Source organism: Ipomoea triloba, chromosome 2 (genome assembly GCF_003576645.1).
Source record: "Ipomoea triloba cultivar NCNSP0323 chromosome 2, ASM357664v1".
NCBI lineage: Eukaryota > Viridiplantae > Streptophyta > Magnoliopsida > Solanales > Convolvulaceae > Ipomoea > Ipomoea triloba.
This window is the reverse complement of record NC_044917.1, coordinates 3,751,404-3,764,479: the sequence shown is the minus strand read 5'-3', so window position 1 is coordinate 3,764,479 and position 13,076 is coordinate 3,751,404. Positions and strand designations below refer to the sequence as shown.

Sequence of the window (13,076 nt, the reverse complement as noted above, 5' to 3'; positions counted from 1 at the left end):
AAACATAACACTTTATTTAATTTGGTATTATAGCTAACTCCATATGAAAGCCTCATATGATTTTTATTTTTTTTTAAATTAAGATTCACATGTTAGGCATCATTGTTAAAAAGTAATTATCTCACAAGCACGAATACTTCCTTCAATTGAGTTTCACATAATTTTTGTTTTTTGTTTTTGTTTTTTTTTCTGTTTTATTTATTTATTTATTTTTGGGTTTTTATTTGCATATATAGAGGAAGAGTAATAAGATACTGAGAATCAACATCAAAATCTTTTGCCTTAGATACGACGTACAGTTGGGTGGATGTTGGATCTATCTTAGCGTAATGATAATTTCAAATTAAAGAACATGTCTTGTCATGCATGTAATCACATTTTGTGGAACAACTTCGCTAATTAAATCACAATTACTGTTACTAATCATATTTCCTTGTCTTTTTCTCCATTCCACCATGACATGACTCCAAAGAGCCAAGTTCAGTTTCTCATAATAACTTATCAAATCTTGTTTAGTGTTTAGTGTTTGAGTGATTTTATTTGTCACATGTTACGTTTGTTGAATTCAGTATATAATAGTTACCATTGATTTAACATTATTTAAAAAAATTATTTTTATGAATTATTTTACCCCTTGTTAACAAATAGTTTATACAATAATCAAATTAAAAATATATAAAATAATACTACATTAGGTACTAAATATTCTGTAGTCATTTTTGTAGGAGGATGTAACAAAGGGAGGTAGGCAAGGCCATAGCCCTCCAAAAGTCTTGCAATTAATGTATAAATATAGAGACAAGATTAAATGAAAACAGTGTTTTCTTGTAAAAAGTAAATATTGATCTCAGTCGTTCATCAATGGTTGAGAGTTTTGGTAAAAAAATCACGAAGTCGATTTTATAATTATTGAAAATTTGAAAGTCTAGTAATGATGGGATCTTAGCCTTTGATTTCTCAATATAGAAGGTGTGGATGTATTCATACTTTTACATGGGATGTTCTCATTTGAACCATCTCCTATATATATATATAATCCGGATCAGGTGCGACAGCCTCCTCAGGTGTCGGCGTACAAATTTTTCTTTTTTATTAAAGTTATGAAAATACTATCACATTTTTTTTATTGATTTCAAGCCGTTAATTTCATCTCGTTCTACGAAACTCAAATCCCCAGACCAGAAACAGTAGGATTTGAACTTCTTTTGCAGAAGACGACAATTTAGCGAAGCATATGAAAAGCTTACGTTAAGCATAATCCCGGACTCCTACTCTGCGGTGCACGGTAGCGCTAATCCTTTAGCAACTTGTAGGCTTTCATCATATGCAGTAATTGTACGCACTAAAATTAATGTCTTCTAAACATCAACGCAAGTACGCAACCCATTTTTATAACTATATGCACATTGCGACAAAACACTTCATAATCATCATTTTGGACCATAGTAAAAATTATATGTTACGTATAACACTTGTTTGTATATGGTGGATTTTTGTGTAGGACAGTTAGTCTTTTTTTTTTTGAAAACAGGACAGTTAGTCTTTATTTATACACAAATGTTATATATTTGACTAACGTAATTTCTTATAATGACATACTCATTGACTATAGTGAGCATCATAATATATCGTTGGCATATTTATTTTTCAAACAAGAATATTTTTAGCATCATTATCACTTTATCACAACCAACTAAGAACCTTATTTATGAAATAAGTTTTAAAAATATTCTTATTAATTCTTTTTTTTTTTAATCTACTTTCACATATATTCTTAAAAATTTCTTAATTTTCTAAATAAATTCTTTAAAAAACATTTTTAACTACGAAAAAGTTAGTTAAATATTGACTTGGAAGCTTCATGTAGTATTAAGACCAATTCCACTGTAAGTAAGCAGAGACTACAAAAAGGTGTTGACTTTAGAAGCTTCATGTATTGACAACGGAAATGCAGCATTAAGACTAGCTTATTAATTAATTATATTAGGGTTTAGTTGTTTCAAGTTGAAAGACTTTGTCTCTCCATCGTCTAACTAATTTTATTTTCTTCTCTTTTTTAATGACAAGAAAATCCAGTGTTACTATTTAAAAATGCATATTGAATCAACTCTTCTCTTACATAATAGCTAAAAAAAAAACACATAAAAGAAGTAAATTACTTTAGGAAGACTATATTGTGCAATAGGGGTACAGAAAATTTAGTTTTTGGTCGATTTCAGTTATTGATTTTTAATAAATTTGATTATTCTTTATTTAAGTTATAAGGCGGTTATTTATCTTCGATTTCAACCAATGACGGATAATTGACATTAAAAATTATATTTTATTGATCAACTTTTTAGTCGATTATGTAACCAATGCAATTAACCGTTTGCTAACCCTTACTGTGCAACGTGGTCAGTCCAGAAAATATTACATGTTTATTTCAGTTATAAACCGATATAGTTGTTTGCAAACTTGTATAAAAGCTTACCTTTAGAGTTTTTATAGTTTAATGTTGTTTGAATGAAACCTCGCATTCGTAGGTTTTGGTAATTTGATGTTATTGAGGCAATGGTCAAACTAAGGATGTCGATCAACAATTAGCCCTGATTTGTATGTTGCAACTTGCAATTTTTTTATTGTGCTCGACAAGAATACACCACTTCATTTTTTTTAGTATATAAAATGGTAAGTAGATACTCTTAGTTATAATGAATAAGACATCAATAATTGGTTTAATTTCTTATCCTTTTAAACTAATCAACTATGAATAATTTAGCTTACTCTTAATAATTTACTATCACTTTTGAATTAGCTCATTATATTATGTATTAAAGTTAGAGTCTTAATTTGAACGGTATGTTATTAATATTTTTATTGTGAAGTCAGTGCCTGACGATAATTTTGAGTAATCGAACATATATTATAATATTCATTCATGTAACGTCAGGTTTGTATTTGTATACAGTTGTAAAGATTAAAATAATTTATTAAATTATGCGCGGAGTGTCATTTCTCATTAAGCTTAGCTGATGTTGAGTTCTGCGATCAAAGTGCAAAACATATTATTAAAGAAACCTTTGTCTTTTGTGTACTTGACGTTGTCCCCTGCCCCACACTCTTTATCTTCACCACACATTTACTATGTATTTGATTCAATTAATTAGAGTTGATTTTTTAAGGAAAAATTAGAGTTGATATAGGTTATTTATAATCTAATTTTGTATTATTTAATATATTTTTTTTATTTAATATATTTGTTAGTAAATAAAATTTATAAATATAGAAATTATTACTAATTAAACCCAAAAAAAAAAAAAACATTGATAATATTAAATCACTTTTGTACAAAATTTGAAGTTGATTTTACATTTATTGACAAGAGATTAATTGACGACATGGAGTTTAACTAGGCTAGTGAATGTCCAGATAAATAGACCGTTACACCTTTCATGGTGAAAACCTAGCATGATGTGATTAGAACATATTCCTAATTTCATATGCATTGCCCATTTAATCTCTATTATATATGTTGGTAGGATATCCCTTGAAATTCGTGTATCTCTCGGAAAATACCTCATCGGAGGTTAAATTAAGTCCTCTTAATTGGACCAAGCAACCATTGTGACTAGATCCTGTGAGTTAAGATATTCGAATTGACGCAAGGTGCATGCTTGATTGAGCCTTTGAGCTAGGAATCCTAAGATCATAGTATTTGAGTTAGGATCGTCAACTTAGACTGAACCAAGACGTTTGAATTAGACCGTCGTGCTTTTAGATTACGTTGAGATGTTTGGATTGGGATGTAGGTTCAAATAGACTACCAAATATAATCCTATTACCCTATTGACCATAAAATATTAAAAGGAATTGAAAGATTATCATAGAATAATACATGATCATGTTGTTTTAATTTATTCGTAAATCTCATGCAAAGTGACGCTTAGTATAAGACAATCACACCTCTAGAGGTCAAATCATTGTTCAATACACACAAAAACAATAGAAATAAAATGTAAAATACATGCAAGTAGGCTTATAGTATTGTGAAATGGGGTGAAGAAGGGTGACTAAGTCAATTGAACCGCATGCGCATTACGTTAATTATTATAATTATTCATTTTGTCGATTTTTTTTATAGACTAAAGCAAATGATCGAAGTAAGTGTCTGTCTGTCTGCGCACGCTTGCGCAAGCACTCTAGCCATGATGTGCCCATGAAAATCTAAGCAGAAACTATATATATATCCTTACCAGGCTGAGATTAATATAAATTTTATTCTAATTAAATTTATAAAGTTTAATTCTTATTTAAAACATTTTTTTAAAACCGTTGTCTATGTGCATTCGATTTTTTAATTAAACAACGGTTCTATGTAACCATTGTCATTGATGTGTTGTCTTTAAGTGCACTTGAATAAACAACACTACAAAGACAACGATTTTTTAAAATCGTTGTCTTTGCACGTTTATTTTTTTTTAAGACAACGATTTTATTTAACCGTTGTCGTTTGTGTGTTGTCTTTAAGCACACTTTAATAGACAACACTTCAAAGAAACAGTTTATTAAAATAGTTGTCTTTGCATGTGCACCCGTTTTTTAATTTAGACAACGGTTTTATTTAACCAACGAATTGTATTAGCGGGTTTGACTAGCAGATAATATATATTAGTGTTTTGTAAAAAAAATTTGATAAAATTAGCTGTTTAGGTTAGCGATTAACATGTAAAATGGCCTAAAAGAGTACACATAATAATAATAATAATAATAATAATAATAATAATAATAATAACATGAATAGGTTGAATAATAATAATAAAACAACGTTGTGTAATAGGTTAACCCACTATATTTTTTATGTTTTTTTTTAGAAAAATTCATAATTAAAAACCGAAATACCTTTGTATTTAATGACATTCAAGTTGTTTTTATTGATAGATGACCAAATTTAAAAATGATCATGTTACAATAATAATATAATACTAGAACCAAAAGTGAATGTTCTCATAAAAAAGAGACTAAAATGAATTGTCACATATAAATCTAAGACAAAAAATAGAATTAACTTTAATAATAATATTTATATAAAATCAAAATCAAAATAAAAAAAAACAAAAAAAAAAAACAATAAGATAGAAGGAAGCAGCACTCCTTCTATGTTTCCCACTTTTCCCACCGTCCTACATTGGTGGGAAAAGTGGGAATAGAGCCTTGAAAAGGAGCCTCAAGGCTCTATTATTTTCCAATCCCATTGAGGGTTCGAACCTCAACTCCAACGTTTTTTAAATTAATTTTATTAATTAATTAATTAGAGATGCTTTGAGAAAAATTATTTTTTCTCAAAATGCCATATGCAAATGCTGCTAAATGTAGCGTTTGCTAAAATTTATCAAATAATTAATTTAGTGTTTTAACAATACTAGTTTCAACAACAGTTTTTAATCGTAGTCATTCAAAAAAAGACAACGGTTAAAAATCGTTGTCGTTGCGCGGGACTTACAACAACACCGGTTTCAACAACACACTCAATAGACAACGGTCTTTAACTGTTGTCTTTTCTTGAAAAGACAACGGTTAAAACCCATTGTCTTTGCACGGGACTTACAACGACACCGATTTCGTTCGACAACACTCAATAGACAACGGTTTTTAATCGACGGTTAAAAACCGTTGTCTATGTGACACCGGCTTCAACAACACTCAATAGACAACGGTTTTTAACCGTTGTCTTTTCTAGAAAAGACAACAGTTAAAAATCGTTGTCTTTGCGCGGGACTTACAACAACACCGGCTTCAATAACAGAAATTTTACCTTATAGTGACGTACTAGATAATCATACTCTTGTATACTAAATTACTAATTTGAACACAAACCATACAAAAAAATTAATGGTATTAAGAGAGTGCTGGCATGAATAAGACTCACCCAAAAACTAGCTTGCAATTACGACTGGAATATGCACTATGAGTGAAGCTTGCCTTATTAACTTAATCAGCAAAGGATCATGGAGGTCGAGATAAGCCAGCATATGATTTACATAGTTGGCCGCTTAAATCAAGAAAATCGATAAAAAAAGTTTATTAAAAAAAAACTCAATTAACTTGATTTGAATTATCAATTATTTGACTAATTAAATCAATTATTCAATTTATTAATTTGACTGGAATTACCCTCCTATATAATAATATAATCTTGTATATGATTGTGTTGAAGTGGGGTCACTAGCTCCCCACCCGGTAAAAGCCACGACATGCATGTGGGTCCCAATGCCCTCTCGATTGGATTAGTAGGATGAGGTTTTGGGAAGGGAGGAATAAGGAATAAATAAATATTCTAGCATTCACAACTCACACTACACGAAGCACAACATCTTTGTCCTAATACGTACAAAACAATAATGGTGAATTATCCCATTATAAGACGAAATTACCACCCGACAATATGAACAACGTATTGACCCAAGTTAATGTCCGTAATTAATTAGTTGTAATCACATAAAATCAACTGTCGTTACTTGAATCCTAAGACGAAAGAGGAATCTGTGCACACGTGCTGTGGATATTAAAAAAAAATTGGGAAAGTAAGTTTAGGGAATTACATACAGTGGAAGAAATGACAGAAGATCGAGATTACTATTCACTAACATGGCAGAATGGCAGATTGGCAGGGAGCACAGCTACCTTGACTTTAACTTTGCAAACTCATGGCCGTTTTTGTAGACAGACTTTTAGTCCCTGTCTGGTTTGATTTGACCCAGTAAACTGATACATCTCATATGTCGTACCTTGTGATTCTAATTAACAAAGAACAATAAAAAGGTAAATTAATTTAAGTTTACATAACTGATCGGTTCAAACAAAAAAAATGTTAATAGGCTGCTCCCGTTAAGAATTGAACTTGTAACCCTAACCTGACCAACTTGATTGGCTATCTTAAGAAATGGTTTAAAGTAAGAGTTGTTCCCTAAGGTTGAATTCCCCACCCCAAGGACCCCCAAGCTTTGGGAGGATGCAAATCATAGTAACACAATTGAATACAGAGGTTAGACCTTTGTTCACTGTGCACAAAGTATCCCTCACTTTGACAGGTTGCTCTCGAGAGTTTCTGGAGATTTGGTGACCGTTGCTTTATTCCCTGCAGATGCCTACTCCCCTTATGAAAGGCTTAAAAAGATCTGGAAAATCGGCCCAATGAGGTATTGTGTGTGTTGTGTGTTTGGGTCACAAATGGGGTCCTCTTCCCCGCTTACATTCCCCTTTCCGCTCTTGTGAATTGCCATTTGTCCCCCACACCGAACAAAAAAGCAACCAAAGAAAGCAAAAGAGGTATGGCTTCGGAGTACGGCAAGCTTAATTAGCCACACATCAATACAGAACCAACAAGTGTCAAGCCGCCTGAAATTCGCTACTCCACGTTTTTCTCGAGCCCTATAAACCTCAATCGTATTCACTATTGTGACTCATAAAAAGTGGGAATAGAGATTGAATAAAAATGTGACATTTATACATGGGCCTATGGTACATTAAAGATAGCTTGTGCAGAGTTGAAACTGGGCCCAGGACCAGGCCCAAAGGGACTTGTAATGAGGAGGAAATATTTGAAGATGAAGTGCTTGGCAGACAGTGGGACCTACATATTCATATTCATATCTGGGTGGGTCCGAATGGAGGGCAGATTTGATTTGAGTATTTGACACATTGGACGACGCAATTGGAGGGGCTATCCTTATAAAGTTCTCTTTACCGCGCCCTCCCGTCCATCCCTATAGTATATATCCATATAAACATGATATTGAGGATATTTCGTGTCTCATTAACATTACCTTTTTCACAATAAATTATAAAATTTCTTTGAATGTCAATTCGTTCGAAACTCCTATTTCAACATAACTTGAAATTATAGTAAAGCTCATTGATGGTTTTGTGATTCCGGGATAGTCACTCAGCAGGCTAACACAATCGATTGAATCAATACAATGTAAAAATAAATAAATAAAAATATGAATAAGACACGGTATTTTAACTTGAAAACCGAAAGGATAAAAGTCACGAGTCTTTTTGAGCAATGCCAAGCTGAAATTCACTATTTTATAAGTGATTGTATATGTTACATTATTTTTTTCAGTCTCAAGAGGCGTGGATCTCCCCCCAGCTCTCTCATCTCCCTCTTTTATAATTGCAGGGAAGGTAACAAGATGGCTAATAGTAATAATAAATAGGTAATAATTTGTAATCAATGGGATTTATGAGTGATAAATGGGAGATAATGCGGTTTTATGGGTAGTTAATTGGGGTTTTAAGTTGGAGGTTATTAGGAGAGTTAACGATAATATATGAGTAATAATTGTGTAATAATTGGGAGGTTACAGAAAGATAATTAGGGAGTCGACTGGTCACATTCTGAGTGTTTACTATCGAGTCTAAGGCTCGACTGTCTATTAGATGGTATCGACCGAGTACTCAAGTTGGGTATCTATCACTTACAATTTTATTAACTTTAACAAAATTCACTTTATATTATGACTAAATTGCATCAAAATTCATGTAAAGTTAGTAGAAATATACTTGAATTATCAACAAAAGAATATAAATTGTGATTGGAAGAGATTGGAAATTGAAAAAAGTGCATGCACTTTTAGTACTTCACCATCAAATAGAAAATTCGAAAATAAAAGAACGATGGACGCGATTTAAGAATGAAAACAAATATTGTGGGCGAAAAGTGAAATATTCTAAAATTTACTACAGTACGACAGGCGCGTAGCGAGAGCTGAGAAAGGAGTCGCGTGGGTAGAAGGGCTTCTCCGGATTGAACGAACATGGATACTCACTCGCATATAATTCAGCAAAGACAATAATGCAAGTGTTGATAGGGGAGAGAACAGCCCACATTCACTCTCCCTTTGCGCTCGAATCAAATTTTGAGTGATAATTCAAAACCCTAATCTCACACAGTAAGACTTTTTGCTACTTTACGGGCTGCTGATTGCATATTTCACACGACCACTGAAATTTCAGGTGTCTTAGGAATTTCTGCGATCTGTTTTGCTTTTGTTGTTGCTTTTTTAGGTATTTCGAGGGATGAGCAAAGAGAAGCCGCCGGAGCCTCTTGATTTCTTCATTTGGACTGTTGAGGTATTGATTCGCTTCTTCTTTTGATAATCATTCGTGTAGATCTCGTTCTCTGCTGTCGTTGTATTAAGCTCGAGTTCGTGTTTTTATTAGAAACCTTAACTTCCAATCTGATCATTGGCTGTTCTGCTACTGTTTCGGAGCTGTTGATTAATTCTAATCTAGTACAAGTTGAATAGATGAAATTTAGTGTTTGTAGGTAACTAAGCAATTCCAACTATGAATATAAGTGCTATGTATTTCTGTGGAAACACTAGACAGGGAGAATTTGGGATTTGGATGGCTGTTGCAGTTTCTGTTTGGCTTATATATATATGGTGGAGATTTTTGTATGGTTTAAAATGATGCACTTTAACATGATTGAAACTCAAATAGTCAAGGATAAAACATTGGCCGGAGGATTTATTTTCAATGTGCGTGTATGGTAAAGCTTATTTAATCAGATAAATGATGTACTTTATGAAATTTTGGCAAAGAGTATTCAAAAAGTGAGATTATGGATCGTAGAACACTTTTTTGCTTATTTAAGTATAGAATAATCAATTAGTAACTTGGAAGTTATTAATGAATTGTTCATACTCCATAATCATAATCTTTGTCAAAAGGTACCGATGACTGGCAAAAACTACATGATCGTTAACCCATTTATCTTGGAGATTGCTTTGCTCTTTGCTATAATTACTTCTAAATGAATAATAATTTGTATTTCAAACAGACTCTTCTTTTAAATAGTTAAGGTTTTGTAGAAAGTATTTACTTATTTAGGAGAAACTAAATGGTCCTGTTTTTTAATTTGTGCCAATGCAATGTAATGCACTAAGAATAGTTTTGAGAGCATAAAGTAATCCAACTAGTAGAGGAAAAAGACAAGTGTATTGGTTATAGCCATATAGGATGTTCTGCTACAAAAAGACACTGAGTTGGAATGCTTTAAGAGATAACTGGATCCCAAGTATATAGGTGGTTTTACTTTTACCACAGAATAGACCAGGGTTGGATTCCATATGCAACAAGTAGCATGCATACTTCTTTTCTTTGGGAAACTTTTTCTTTCTAGAACCATCTCTTTATTATTAGAGATTGTTTTAGAAGCCTCTGGCCTTATAGAGTCCTCACAAGCATGCACACTAATTTGTTTACCTGTGTCTTAGGAACATCGAGATGGGGAGGGTTTTGCATGTTTGTGCCAAATTTTGGTGCTAGGCATCTCAGTTTGACCTAATAGGGCCAAATTTTTTTGAGTCATTACTCATTAGTTAACAAAGGAACTAAAAACACTCCTCAATGCTTAGGTTATTCACCCATTTTGAAAAATGTTTTGGCAAACAAAATTAAACAAAAAACCAATGGCTGAATTATTAAGACCCCTTTCTTTGTTCAGTTAAATAAACTGAAGGATATTTCTTAAAATAACTCAAAATTACTTTGTACCTTTTTAATTATTTTTTCCCCTTTTGGTTGCCAGGATGTTGGTTTGTGGTTGGAAGAAATAAATCTTGGTAGCTATCGGCAAATTTTCAAAGAAAACGGTGTCAATGGAGAGTACTTGGAAGGAATGTCCATGTTCACAACTGAACAGATCCTACGGTTTATAAGAAGATGCCACATGAAATGGGGAGATTTCATAACATTATGTAAGGAGCTTAGGCGAATAAAAGGTCTCTCTCTCGCTCTCTCTCTCTCTCTATTGGTACTTCACAGTTCCTGTCAATAACCATTTTGTTGCTGCTTGTGTAAAAGTTTAGAAAATCTCCAGCTAGTTCTTTGAAATGGCAATGAAAAGGATCACCTGACATTTTAGTCTTGCCCATTTCAATTGAAATAATGGTAGAAATGTAGAATGGCACTATCATATGCATACACCTGAAAAGGGTATGCCATAATTGACAAAAACAGTTCATTGGTGATTCTTACGGGCTTTTTGTTGCTGGCAACCAATTTTAGGAGTCTCAAATTCCTAATAAAGCACAGTTGGACATTCTAAGTGCTGTTAGTGTTCCACTTGTTCTGGTTGAGTGAACATAAACACTAATTGAACTTTAGCCACATAGTTCTCACATTGAGGAGTGCTGTTATTTCCATTCCCCCCTTATACCAGCTACTCCAATATTATGCATCTTTACTGATTCAAGGCTTTTCTTCAGTCGCTTGCTTAAAGGGTGAACAGAAAGTTCACCGACCATGGTGGGCCCCCTCGTGCCTCTCTGCAGTCTTTGTCAAGGCAGCCAAGCGTAACCAGCAGTCAAGAGTTGTTTCATTGAAGCTAGAACCTTGAGCAGTCAAGAGTTGTTTCATTGAAGCTAGAACCTTGACTTGGATTTTCGCAACTGTATGTATACTTTTACTTCCTGGTGGAAGATGCAGTAATAGGGAAAACTTTTTTTTTTTTGGGTGTGGAATTTCTTTGTGTTTTTTGATGGTGTAAGTCGTTTGTTGTGGCTCTTTTGGGGAGAACTACCTCTCTTGTCCAGCCCTCTTATACGTAGCTTTTTAGCCTGTTGTAACAAAAGTGTGATGAAATCACGATCATATAAATTTAGTTTTACTTTCCGACTTGAGAATGTACCTATAACTATAAATTAATTAATTATTTTAGTCACGGGCTGCTTATTAATTTGCACGAGTAACTACTAGATTTCATTTTTGGTAGAAGTCTAAGCTAAGCCTCAATTAGGTTCTATGCTTTTTAAGGACTTCAATTTGATTACGTATTTCAAAGTTAATTTAATCTAGTCTAGTTTCATTAAATGTCATTTTCATCTTCTTTTTTTTTTTCAAAAAAAAAAAAATTATTGACAAAACACAAATATACGGAGTAGCCCTGACCAGCTCCCGTGCCTCCCGGAGTGAACATGGGTGGACCCCGGACCGTTAAACGGACGGAGAGAAAGACCCAGTAAATTTACCAAAAAAAAACGTTATTCTTATTAGTTTGATCCAAATAAAAATAGGAAAGGCCAAGTTCAAGTTCATAAACAATATAGTGGCCCACATATACATGTTGCAATCGCTATACTATGAACCATGATGGATTACACGTTACAAGTTAAATTATTCACATATATGTTTATTTTTAATATATTACAAATTACAAATTTATTTTTAATATATTACATTTTCATTTTTAATGTATTATTTAAAAATAAAATGTAGTATATTAAAAATAAATTATCAATATATTAAAGGAATATTTATCAATTTATTTGACCATGTGGATAATATTCAACGGTACAACTTGTCTATATGCTGACTTATTACAATGAAATCTTATGTGACACGTGGCGCAACAGATACCAGTATGAGGAGAAGAAAATCAAGGAGGGAATCCAAATCCAAAGAATGAACCAATGAGGAGCGGCTTAGGTGTAGATATTGCAATCCACAAACTGTCCCAATTTCCATATATAACCTTCCGCCCGCCCCGATTTCTATTCACTTCATCCATTCGCAACTGCATACCATCAACTCCAATAGAAAGTAGCTAAGAAGAGCAGAAGAATCATCAATGGCGAGTTGCGGTATCCAACAATCAGCATTTGCTGGGCAGGCTGCCTTGAAGTCCCAGACCGATCTCCTCCGCAAGGTCGGCAGCTCCGGTAGTGGTCGCTTCACCATGAGGCGTACCGTCAAAAGCGCTCCCCAGAGCATCTGGTACTAAACTATAATTAGTCTCATCTCTCTCATATTCATATTACAACTATTTTCCGATCTGACCTAATTTAATTAGATATATATCGATTATTTCTGATATAATTAGATATATCATACTTGATTGTTGTTAGAGTAGATAGTATATGATATAATTAGATATATAATGCATGGTTGATAATTAATACTTAAGCAAATTACAGGTATTGAGTCTTGTATTATATTGTATTTTTACTAATCTTTTTTTAACATATATATATATATATATATATATATATATATATATATATATATATATATATATATATATATAT

At 32.7% G+C, this 13,076-nt stretch overlaps 2 protein-coding genes across 2 annotated transcripts in view; both read left to right on the top strand.

Annotated features, from left to right (window-relative positions):
• The first annotated feature begins 8,808 nt into the window (after nt 1-8,808).
• On the top strand, nt 8,809-11,728 carry LOC116005899. Its single transcript, XM_031246134.1, has 4 exons — nt 8,809-8,936; nt 9,052-9,117; nt 10,580-10,772; nt 11,259-11,728. The coding sequence occupies exons 2-4, from the start codon at nt 9,064-9,066 to the stop codon at nt 11,387-11,389; spliced, it is 378 nt and encodes a 125-aa protein (XP_031101994.1). The 5' UTR covers nt 8,809-8,936; nt 9,052-9,063; the 3' UTR covers nt 11,390-11,728.
• An 814-nt stretch (nt 11,729-12,542) lies between these two features.
• The window catches only part of LOC116010352 (chlorophyll a-b binding protein 5, chloroplastic), a 2,668-nt gene continuing 2,134 nt past the window's right edge, over nt 12,543-13,076 (top strand). The window contains exon 1 of the mRNA XM_031249719.1: nt 12,543-12,765. Coding sequence (XP_031105579.1) covers nt 12,620-12,765 — 146 coding nt within the window. The 5' untranslated portion in view covers nt 12,543-12,619. The remainder of the gene's footprint in view (nt 12,766-13,076) is intronic.

Coding starts and splice junctions, on each gene's coding strand:
- LOC116005899 (XM_031246134.1), top strand. CDS start 9,064: ATGAGCAAAGAGAAGCCGCCGGAGCCTCTTGATTTCTTCATTTGGACT. Junction 9,118..10,579: donor TCTTCATTTGGACTGTTGAG/GTATTGATTCGC, acceptor TTTGGTTGCCAG/GATGTTGGTTTGTGGTTGGA. Junction 10,773..11,258: donor GGAGCTTAGGCGAATAAAAG/GTCTCTCTCTCG, acceptor GCTTTTCTTCAG/TCGCTTGCTTAAAGGGTGAA.